General features: G+C 33.7%; 1 protein-coding gene across 3 annotated transcripts; it reads left to right on the top strand.

Annotated features, from left to right (window-relative positions):
- The first annotated feature begins 1,468 nt into the window (after window positions 1–1,468).
- Window positions 1,469–10,751, top strand: LOC131073741 (asparagine--tRNA ligase, cytoplasmic 3). 3 transcript variants are annotated; one of them, XM_059221516.1, is made up of 10 exons: window positions 1,650–1,942; window positions 2,043–2,081; window positions 3,476–3,998; window positions 4,289–4,525; window positions 7,115–7,705; window positions 8,386–8,571; window positions 8,745–8,803; window positions 8,915–9,044; window positions 9,138–9,196; window positions 10,460–10,751. In XM_059221516.1, exons 3-10 carry the CDS (start codon window positions 3,495–3,497, stop codon window positions 10,641–10,643), a joined length of 1,950 nt encoding a protein of 649 aa, XP_059077499.1. In that variant the 5' UTR covers window positions 1,650–1,942; window positions 2,043–2,081; window positions 3,476–3,494; the 3' UTR covers window positions 10,644–10,751. The 3 variants fall into 3 exon arrangements, with proteins under 3 accessions (XP_057866227.1, XP_059077499.1, XP_057866225.1); XM_058010244.2 differs by lacking the exons at window positions 1,650–1,942; window positions 2,043–2,081 and adding an exon at window positions 1,469–1,636; XM_058010242.2 differs by lacking the exon at window positions 2,043–2,081 and having other exon boundaries at window positions 1,787–1,942.
- The last annotated feature ends 399 nt before the right edge of the window (window positions 10,752–11,150 follow it).

The following is an 11,150-nucleotide window of genomic DNA, read 5'->3' as shown; positions in this document are numbered from 1 at the left end:
GTGTCATGCTATTGGTTTTAAAACTAACAATTATGCAAAATTTCATGCTTTGTCTTTTGGATTGGATATGGCAATCTCTTTGGAAATTAAAGACTTAATAATTGAAGGTGATTCTATGGTGATTATTCAATGTGTTATGAAAAAGAAATCAAATTGTTGGAATTTGCAGTATATACTTGATCTAATTTTACAAAAATTAGAATTGTTGGAATTTGCAGTATATACTTGATCTAATTTTACAAAAATTAGAATTGTTTGAATCTTTCTTGTTATCCCATTGTTATAGAGAAGTTAATAAGATTGCAGATTATTTGGCAAATTTAGCCATTGATAGCAATGCTAATCAGCGAGAGGTGGGTTTTGAGGAAATTCCTTCTAGGGTATGGGAAGGTTTGCAGCAATAGTTATGTGATTTTCTTGAGTAATGTTGATGTAAAATTTTATGATGATCATTATTCCCGCTTTCCCCTTTCATTTCAAGTATTCATGTCCGTTGTCTGGAGGAGTGTTCAAGCTCATGGTATTTGATACAATAGTGTTTTTCCAAAGGTTTTTTGATACTTTCTTTTTTGACAGGAAGGTTTTTGGCTCATGGGATTTGGCATAGGGCTTTGGAAAATTTTGTCTTCTTCCATTGAAAGAAACTGTGGAGTCTACATTTGAAATTATATGGGCTCTATGTAAAACTGATATTATATGTGTTGTGACCGCATTTTGTATGTGGTTTTGCACGGGGTGTATAAACTGATCTGCTAGATACTATAGGTTTATTTTATGAGCTGTGACTGGAGGTTTTCTTCCCAAGGTTCTTTCCTTTGGTATGCTCTTTGAATCCTATGTAAAAAAAAAATATTAATAAAAATGTTTAGTGGAATAATCCACTTTTATTGAAAAAAATATATATATAAAAAAATCATATGTAAATCTTCCATATATGATAAATGATAGTGTCTATCAAATATTTAGAATACACATCTAACCATTTTAGTCACCTTGATCTGCCCATTTTAGTCACCTTGATCTGCTGCTATTTTCATTTCTCTTTTCAAGCTTTCTCACACAGTGATAGATCATGGAGCATGAGATGAAACATTGATGAAAAAAATCAATCACACAGTTAAATCCAGCAGCTATCAAGATAATTAATCATAGACTGGAAATTTTATGCGTTCAATTCGAATCTAACTTTATTTATTAAAATAATTAAAAATCAAAATCATATTACATATTATATTTTGAATTTCAATTAATTACCCTCGAATGTTGAATAGAAAATACGATCCTAAACCGTCCATCAGATTCCCATTTTACATAATGTTCCCCTTAGCAAAAAGGCCGGTGAATGGCATACAGGGAATTTTTCTTCCTTTATATAATAAGATCAAGCAAGGAATTTTATAGACAAGTTGTTAAAAAAAAGCTTGAATTCGTTAAAGATAGAAGCCTCTTAGCATACAATAGCATCAGATTCCCTCAGGGAATTCACATTTTTACTCATTGTTGACAAGATAAATTCAATATCCAACGGTTTTGTTGAAGAAAACTTGATTCCCAAGCATTCATTGACAACCTGTGAAGCATCTTCACGGAAAGAATCACATAAGATTTCATCCACTACCGACCATGTAGCAATCAGGTAAGTAGGCATCTGTAAGGCAAAGAATCCATCAATTCCTTGCTTTCACTTTATCACAAATTCAAGCATTTCCTGCTTGGATTTGATTTGCAAGGCTTGGGTGGGCCACTGCATTTTGCCTTATAAATACATCTACACACACACTTTGGGATACTGTGATTTCAATTGCTGGCTTGGTGAAGTGATACTCCCACTTGTAGTAAAAGACCAAGCTTGGCTCTTCATTGAATCATCAATCTCATTTCAGTGGTTGTACTGGGGCCTCAAGTCCCTTACCGATATAGAACTTATTTTATTTCAAACAAGGTAATTAGAGTGTTTTAGAAATATTTGGTGTTTTTGTGATGTTGCTCTTGACAGCTGAAGTATTTTACTGATAAACATTATATTCATTCTCTTGGTTGAGGGGCCTTTTACATTCTCAAGTAAAGAACAAAGAACAAAGGTAGATTTTTTATGTGCTTGCATTTGGTCTATTGCATCCCCTGTTAAGAAAAGACCAAGTGTCTTCTCAATGTAGTTAGTTTGATTTAACTTATTGAACCTTTTCTTGGATCGAGAATAAACAGTAATGGTCTTCTTTAACATGCTTTCATTTGATTTAGTTTAGCTTTCCTGATAAAAAGAACAAGGATCTAGGCTAACCTAACTGTTTTCATTGGGGTTAAGTTAAAAATAAAAAGTAAGAATAATGGTTTTTTTTGTTATATAATTTTTTGTGCAAAGATTGTTAAATTTTTCATAGATCAGTTAGGTTTTAAATCTAAGGCTTCCAATATCTATCAATGATCTGGTGATCAGATCAGCTCATACTTTGTTCAAGTGTGGCTGAATTTCCAACACCTCCCTTGAGCCACACTGCGGGTGCTTGAAGATCCTAGTTTGACCTGGCTCTGCTGACTACAGTTTTTGATACTATGTTAAACATTTTATTGACCAGCTAGGAATTGAACCTAAAATCCCCCATTTGTTGCTGCAGTCGTCTACCACTAAACTACTGACCTTAATTTCACTATTGGAGTGATCTACCAACGAGTTACCAGTTTTAGGACTTACAATTCATTTTTGGAGTGATCTACCAATGATCTACCATTCCTTATTGGTTCATCTTCGGTTCAAGTGTGGCTTAGTTTCCAACACCTCCTTTGAGCCACACTGCAAGTTCTCAAGGATCCTGATCTACCAATGAGCTACTAGTTTTAGGACTTCTAATTCACTATTGGAGTGATCTATCAATGATCTACCAGTCCTTTTGGTGATCAGCTCATCTTCAGTTCAAGTGTGGCTTAATTTCCAACACCTCCATTTGAGCCATATTGCAAGTTCTCCAGGATCTTAGCTTGGCCTCACTCTTTGACTTCGGAACCATGTTAAACATTTTTTTGACCAATTAAGAATTGAACTTAAGACATCCCATTTGTTGTTAGAGTATTCTACTACTGAACTACTGACCTTCTTAATGACCAATCCATCTTTAATTGAGTTTGCAACAAAGCTTAATAAGGTAATCTAATTACTATAGTTGACTTTTTCCCCAATACGGTCAAGTTCATGACAAAGATGATCTTTAAAATGCTTTGATGTGATTTATTTAGGCTCCTTTTAACCAAAACCAAGGGCATTTGCTAGAGTAATTGCTTTCATTTGATTTGTTGTGGGCCATTTTACTGCTTTCCGCTAATTCCTTATAGCTCTTCTTAAGCAAAGAACAAGGATCTTAGGTAGCTTTCATTTGATTTATTCTATGCTGTCTTAAGCTGAGAATTTTCGTAGTAAAGCACACAACTTTCATATAATTTGTTGTAGCCTCTAATGTTCATATAAACTTGCGTTGCATAGAACATACCACTTGTTAATAATGAGTACAGAGGAAGCTACAGCTGCAATGGCGACTGACCTGGAGAAGATTACCATAACACCATCTGGGCACACCATTGAAAGCCCTGAAGAACACAAATTGCCCAAGGTAGATTGGGCCAAGTATTCCAAGAGGGTGGTGCTCAAGAAAATAGTAGGCCGCCCTGATGGTGGCCTTGGACTCGTGGGAGAAAAGGTGGTGGTGGGAGGGTGGGTAAAGACTGGGCGGGAGCAAGGCAAAACAAGTTTTGCCTTCCTTGAAGTCAATGATGCCAACTGCCCTCCTAATGTGCAGGCAAGAATTCCTCTTTGTTTGCGGTCTCTAATGAGATTGGTGACAGGAGCTAACAATAACAGTGCTGATGCTACTACTGATGGAGTAGCTGCTAGGCTTAATTCTATTAAATCAAGTGGAAATACCAAAACTGAACCCACTCCTGGGAGGACCCTCAGTAGTGTTGCATATTTGCAAGTGAGCGATGGTTCTTGCGCTACCACTCTGCAGGTATATGATCAAAATCCTATCGTGCTCTGTTCTCTCAATATTCTTGTTCCTTAATGTGTTTTGGCTTTGAATCCAAGTACCAGTTTTAGTTTGTAGGATTCGTTTGACTGCTTTATAATGCCAAGCATCCTTACTATTTGTTGCTGCTTTGTTTTGATTTCTATGAGAACTCTGTGATCTATGGAATATGGAGTAGAGTAAACATAGGCCACATATATAGAGATTAAAAATTGGAAGAAGATGCAGCAGCAGACACCAAACAATGGCTACTGAAACTGTTTTTCCTGCAGGTTGTAGTGGACTCTTCAGTGGCCAATCTAAAAGAGCTAACACCATCAGGATCCTCTATTGTAGTAGAGGGGGTGCTGAAAGAGATACCAGATGCAACAAAGAAGAAGGTTGAACTGAAAGTTCAAAAGATTTTGCATGTTGGAACTGCTGATCCTGCCAAGTACCCAATCACAAAGACAAGATTGCCATTGGAATTTCTGAGAAACTATGTGCACCTGCGACCCCGTACTAACACGGTATGTTGAACATGAATTCTTATCCTTTTTCTCTGTACCATTGTAAGCTTATATACTTTTTCTAGTCCTATTGATCGATTGTGGTCGTTTATGGGCACTAGTAGATTTTGTTTCTTTTCTGTCTTGCTATTTGCCATTTATTTGTGATGAAATGAAAGTAAAATGGGTATTTGTATTAGGATCATTTATTCCTCCTCATACCATTTATTCAGAAATCTATTATTTTGGACGAACATTTGTGAAAATTTCTCTCTAAAGTGTAGCAGTATGCTAAGACTTACAGTGTTGTCTCTTCACAGAAGTACTTTAGATACCGTGCTTCCTTCTCGACCTATGCGCAACCTCTTACATCGACTATGGATAACGTCTAACATCGGTTAATTAATTTGAACAGTTGGCTGTATCATCCCTTTTGTATGAAGAGTGAGTTTGATTTTTAATTTAAAAACAAGGTTATTTGTATTAAGAGGTCCCAATATAAGGAGTATATTTAGAAGCCTGTGAATGCATATCCCACCGATCTGACCCCTTGCTCCCGTAGACCTGTTTTCATGGCGATACTTGCAGACTTCTCTGTCGGGTTAAAATATACTCTCTTATGAAATGATCCAACTAGGCTGACAGCCCTCTCTGTTTGATGACTTCATCTAATTCTTTGGATTTTACAGTCTAAAGGCAATTCTGTGGTCACTGGTCTGTCAAATAATATATTACAAAAGTCTGGAAAATATTTTATTAAACAGGAAATAGTTATAAAAGTTTTTATTGAAGACATTTTCAGAAATTATAATATTATTTTTTTCAGTCAGTTAAGAGTAAAATTTACAATCATTTATTTTTTGTTGGATGTTCTATTATTGAGCTCCTAGTCTCTATTGTATGGATCCATCTTCAGTCTAGGTGTGGCTCATTCAACAACATGCCTTTTGAATCACATTGTAAATGCTCAGGGCTCCTAGTCTGACCTGACTTTGATACCATATTAAATTTTATTGAGGACTATCTAAAAGTTGAACCTAGGACCACTCATTAGCTGTTGGAAGCTCTACCATTACAGTAAAAAGGCAACTCTGTGGTCACTGATCAATCAAATAATATACTACAAAGTGTGGAAAATATAAATAATATACCTTTTTTTTTTTTTTTGGTGGCTTTGATATCATATTAAATTTTATCAAGGACTATCTAGAAGCTGAACCTAGGACCACCCATTAACTACTAGCCTGACTTTGATACCATAACATTTTTTCAAGGGCCACCCATTAGCTGTTGACTTGACTTTAATATTGGAAGATTTTTTCAAGGACCACCTATTAGTTGTTGGCCTTGTTTTGATACCATAAGATTTTTTCAAGGACTACCCATTAGCTCTTGCCCTAGAGATTTTTTTCAAGGACCACTCATTAGCTGTCTGGAGCTCTATCATTGATCTACCAATCTCTTTTGTGACCGTCCATCTTTTTGTCTAGGTGTTGCTCATTGTCCAGCACTTGTCTTGGCTCTCTTGACCTGATTTTGATACCATGTTTTAAACTTTTTATGGACCAGCTGAAAGTAGAACTTAAGACCACAAACTTGTTGAGAATAGTCTACCATTGAGCTACCAATCCCTTTATAACCAGACCATCATAAATTCTTGATATAACTCATTCAAACATTATATTAAATTATTATAATCATTTTCTACCAATATAATAATTTAATTAAATATTTATATCCTAATATTTTTTTAAAATTTAAATACTATAACAATTTATTTAAAACATATATTCTAATAAAATCACTTTGGAAACATTTCAACAGTTCAATTAAATGTTTATAAACTTTACAACAGCCTTATTAACAACATAATAGCAGTTTAATGAAATACTCATATGTTTATAATTTTATATAGTGATCTTGGCAGCATTCAGGCCAAACTAACTCAAGGTAGGAGTTCTACCTGATTTACAGAAATTTTCAACGACCTTTTTTTCTTACTCATATGTTTATAACTTTATATAGTAATCTCGGCAGCATTCAGGCCAGACTAACTCAAGGTAGGAGTTCTTCCTGATTTAAATTTTCAAGGACCTTTTTTCCTTATTTTAATGTTTATGATAGAATCAATCTACACTCTAATGGGTATGTAAGATTTAATTAATTTTAATTATCAACAGTTTACAGAGTATTTCATTTAAATTATTTTTTATTTTTTATTTAAAATATTGATGTTAAAATAATAAAATAGATTTAAAAGCATTCTCAATCTGAACTGTAAAAACCTTATATATTTTATAATCTTCAACATGCTTTTCTCTTCAAACTATTTTACTTCTTTAATGAAAGATTGATGTCTAACATAACTGGTTGTAAATGGCGTTGAAGAGTCTGCGTTAACACTGGGTTACTACATTCTTCAACAAGTGTCTCCCGTTAATACACAGCCTATTTTTTTAACTAAAACATTAAGCTTTTAAAACTTCACAAAAACAGTAAAAAAAATATTAATAATAATATCATATTAGCTGGATTGAGCATAACTAGTAGTAGCAAAGATAGAAAGTGGGTGTGGAAGATTAACTGTGGCAATTAAAACTGAAATTGCAGATTTCATCAGTGGCTCGAATTCGTAATGCTCTGGCATATGCAACCCATACATTTTTCCAAAACCATGGCTTCATTTATGTGCATACACCCATCATCACAACCAGTCGTTGTGAGAATGCAGGTGAGGCATTTCAAGTCACAACACTGTTCAGTGAAGCAGACAGACTAGAAAGGGAACTGAAGGCACTGCACCATCCTACTGAAGCTGACATTCAAGCTGCGAAGGATGCTGTTAAACAGAAAACAGAAGACCTGCAAGAGCTAAAGAAGAATAACAGTGATAAGGCCTCTATAGACAATGCTCTTGAAGAACTCAACAAGGCAAAAGCTTTTCTTTCAAAATTGGAAGAAACGACTAAACTGAAACCAGGACTTCTTCAAAAGGATGGCAAATTTGACTATTCCACAGATTTCTTCTCTCGGCAGGCATACCTAACTGTCTCTGGTCAACTTCACGTGGAAAGCTTTGCCCACGGCCTTAGCAGTGTGTACACGTTTGGGCCAACTTTCAGAGCTGAAATCTCTCCGAGCAGAAGACATCTTGTAGAGCATTGGATGGTTGAGCCAGAAATCGCATTTGCAGATCTAGAGGTATTAAAAACCTTATAAGCTCTTTCATACTTTAATTGAATTTCATGAGTTTCATAGTTTAAATATTTTATTGTTATTTTTTTAATTCAGTTGTGTGTATTTTTGCATCAACATTACAGATCACACTCTGTCATCTTTTGTCACTTTCTACTCTTTGAGATTTCTATTATCTTGAAGATGGATCACATAGTGTGATCCAAAATGTTGATGCAAAAATACACACAATTGAATTCAAAAATAGCAACAAGAAACATTATGAATTGTGAAAAACTGATGAACTTAGTTATAAATATCTTCAAAAGATTGTATTTTGAAATCAATTGTATATATTTTTTAAACAACATTTTGAATCATATTCTCCTCTTCCTGATGATAAGTCATTATATTTGATCTAAAATATCATTTCAAAAACATACACAATTGATTTCTGAAACGATCTTTTGACTACAATATAAATGATTAAAAACCCATGCCAACTATATATTTCATATAATTTTACCCTTATTCATTTCTCCATACGTTAATTTGACAGGGCTATCTTTTCTCTGTATCCCGCATCTCCCACTGACTATGATTCAACCTCACTCATATATCTAATCTAAATAACATTTGAGAGCATTAACCCAACTTATATCAACAAATATTTTGAGGGCTACTTAAATATTATCAATATCTTGCAGGATGCTATGAATTGTGCAGAAGACTTGTTGAAATTCTTATGTCAGTGGTTGGTTGACAACTGCATGGACGACATGAAATTCATGGCAAATCAATTTGATAAAATTCTTTTCGATCGTCTCCGTCTAGTGACTTCCAATTCCTTTGAACGAATTACCTACACAGAGGCAGTTGATATTCTGAAAAAGGTATGCAATCTTCTCGCCTTTTGAGTTAAATTGCGCTTAGGTTTCTAAATTTCAGTTAGTGTGCAATCAAAAAGTTTGGGTTGCATTTATGTTGATGCCTTTGAGATTGTATCTTCTACTGTAAAAGTTCCTCTGTCCTGTGATTAAGTTGTCTGAAAATGGAAAAATAACAGAATGTCAAGTTTGAGAGCACGATAGAGTGGGGTATGGATTTCAACGCCGACCAGGAGAGGTGCTTATAAGCTTTCATTTATACTATTTATGGAATAAACACATTTTATTCATCAGTTTCTAACACTTCTTAGTTTACACTACTAACTTCTATAGACAATCATGTTTGCAGATTCTTGGTGGAAGAAGTTTTCAAGAAACCAATGATTGTTTATAATCATCCCAAACAAATCAAGTCCTTTTCCATGCGTCTCAATGATGATGGAGTGACAGTCGCTTCCATGGATGTGCTTGTTCCAAAGGTATCATCCTCATTCTATATGGAAGTAAAACATCTAGTAACTTATCAAATTAAATCCAAATTTTTGACATGTTCAGTCTGTAATTTGTTTCAGGTAGGAGTATTGATGTCTGGAAGCCAACGGGAGGAGCGATATGAAGTTCTTGAGAAACGGTAATTGACAAGTTATCTCTGTCCTATATAAGAGTTAGTGGTCTTTTCTGGAAAAAGTAGTATAATGAAATAAAAGAATTTTAATGATGTCTATTAGATCAAACAGTTTAAGGGATCATAAGTCGTATATTTAATATACTTTTAAGTTTCTTTCAATGTTTGTTTTTCTCTTATGAATTTTGATTAAGAAAACATTCATTTTGTGAAGTCCGGTTTTCTCAAATTGTTCATTTAGACTGCCCACCTTTAAAATGTTTGCATACTGAATACAACTATCTGCATAAGCTGCACACTTTATCAAACAGTTCAAGGGATCATGAGTAGCATTCTTAACACGTTTTGAAGTTTCTTTCAATGTCTGTTCTTCTCTTATGAATCTTGATCAAGAAACTAGTCGTTTTATGAAGCCTTCTCTTCTCAAATAGTTCATTTAGACTGCCCACCTTTAAAATGTTTGCATACTCTATACAAATATCCTCATACACCACGCTCTCTATCAAACAGTTTAATGGATCATGAGTCGCATTCTTAACACATTTTCAAGTTTTTTTCAATGTTTGCTCTTCTTTTATGAATCCTGATCAAGAAACCAGTCGTTTTCTGAAGCCTTACCTTCTCAGATAGTTCATTTAGACTGCCCACCTTCAACATGCTTACATGCTGAATACAAATATCCTCATTCGCTATGTACTCTATGCTGAAGTGTCATTCAGTTTCAATCACCCCTATTCTGTAGATGCAAGTTCTTTCTTCCCAATCTTCTTGAAGACCAACCATCGACCAATCTCACACCTAAGATGATGTGAATGGGTCCTCAATTGTACAACTAAAAGCTTAATCTTTGTTTTAATTGCAATCCACTGTTGAACTAATATTTTGTTATCTCAATCTTAAAACAGTGTTAATAGATTTCTTGTGGTAAAAGCCAACAAAACTAATTAATGAAGGGTTATCTCAATCTTAAACAGTGTAAGTGGGTTTCTTGTGGCGAAAGCCAGCATAACTAATTAACATATAGTTATCTCGATCTTAGAACTGATTTTAGAACCGTTAATGGTTTTCTTATGGCAAAGGATAAATAGTTATCTCAATCTTACAACTATTAGTAGACTTCTTCTGGCAAAAGATGAATAGTTATCTGTTATACTTCATTAACTTACAACATAAAAGGCAACAGAAATAATTAATGTAACAGTTATCTCAATCTTCTTATATACAGTTGAAGAAAAATTCATGTGACATGATGTTGTGTTTTGGGTGCAGATTGAATGAACTTGGGTTGCCAAGAGAGCCATATGAATGGTACTTAGATCTGCGTCGATATGGAACCGTCAAACACTCTGGATTTGGCTTTAGTTTTGAAAACCTGGTCCTCTTTTCAAGTGGTATTGATAATATAAAGGATGTTGTTCCTTTCCCTAGGAGCAAAGGGAGAGCAGACATATAGATAAGGCTTTTAAGTTTTATGTTTTGGGATATGATGGGACATCAAAACTTATAAAAGTAATAGTACTTGATTTTATATTATTTTGAATAATATTTTCATATTTTGTAAGATTGTGGCATAAAATTAAAATTTATGGTTTATAGTGTTGTATTTAAAAGAGAATAAGATAGGTATAATTATTGATATTTAATTGGTATATTTATTGTAGATAAATTTATATAGAAGATATTGAGCATCTAGTTTATTTATGTTATAAATATAATAAAAATTGGGTCACATATTTAATTTAATTTTTACTTTTCTAAATTGAAAATAAATAATCTATTTATTTAAAGAATTGTTTTCCTATTATCACTAATATTATACCTATCATTAAATAATAATTACTTTGATGTTTAAATGACTATCAAATTTAAGGTATAAAGTAAGAGTTTTCTTTCATGGTTATGATATCTATCTAAAAGATGTCTTAGATATCAATTTGGTGCACATAAAATTTATAAAAAT

This window comes from Cryptomeria japonica, chromosome 5 (assembly GCF_030272615.1).
Source record: "Cryptomeria japonica chromosome 5, Sugi_1.0, whole genome shotgun sequence".
NCBI classification, from domain to species: domain Eukaryota; kingdom Viridiplantae; phylum Streptophyta; class Pinopsida; order Cupressales; family Cupressaceae; genus Cryptomeria; species Cryptomeria japonica.
This window is presented reverse-complemented; position numbering and strand designations above follow the sequence as displayed.

What these genes read in the sequence shown, in the direction of transcription:
- LOC131073741 (XM_058010244.2), top strand. Translation starts at nt 3,495, where the DNA reads ATGAGTACAGAGGAAGCTACAGCTGCAATGGCGACTGACCTGGAGAAG. An exon ending in CAGTTGATATTCTGAAAAAG is followed by an intron (nt 8,572 to 8,744) that starts GTATGCAATCTT and finishes GAAAAATAACAG; the next exon opens with AATGTCAAGTTTGAGAGCAC. An exon ending in TATGAAGTTCTTGAGAAACG is followed by an intron (nt 9,197 to 10,459) that starts GTAATTGACAAG and finishes TTTTGGGTGCAG; the next exon opens with ATTGAATGAACTTGGGTTGC.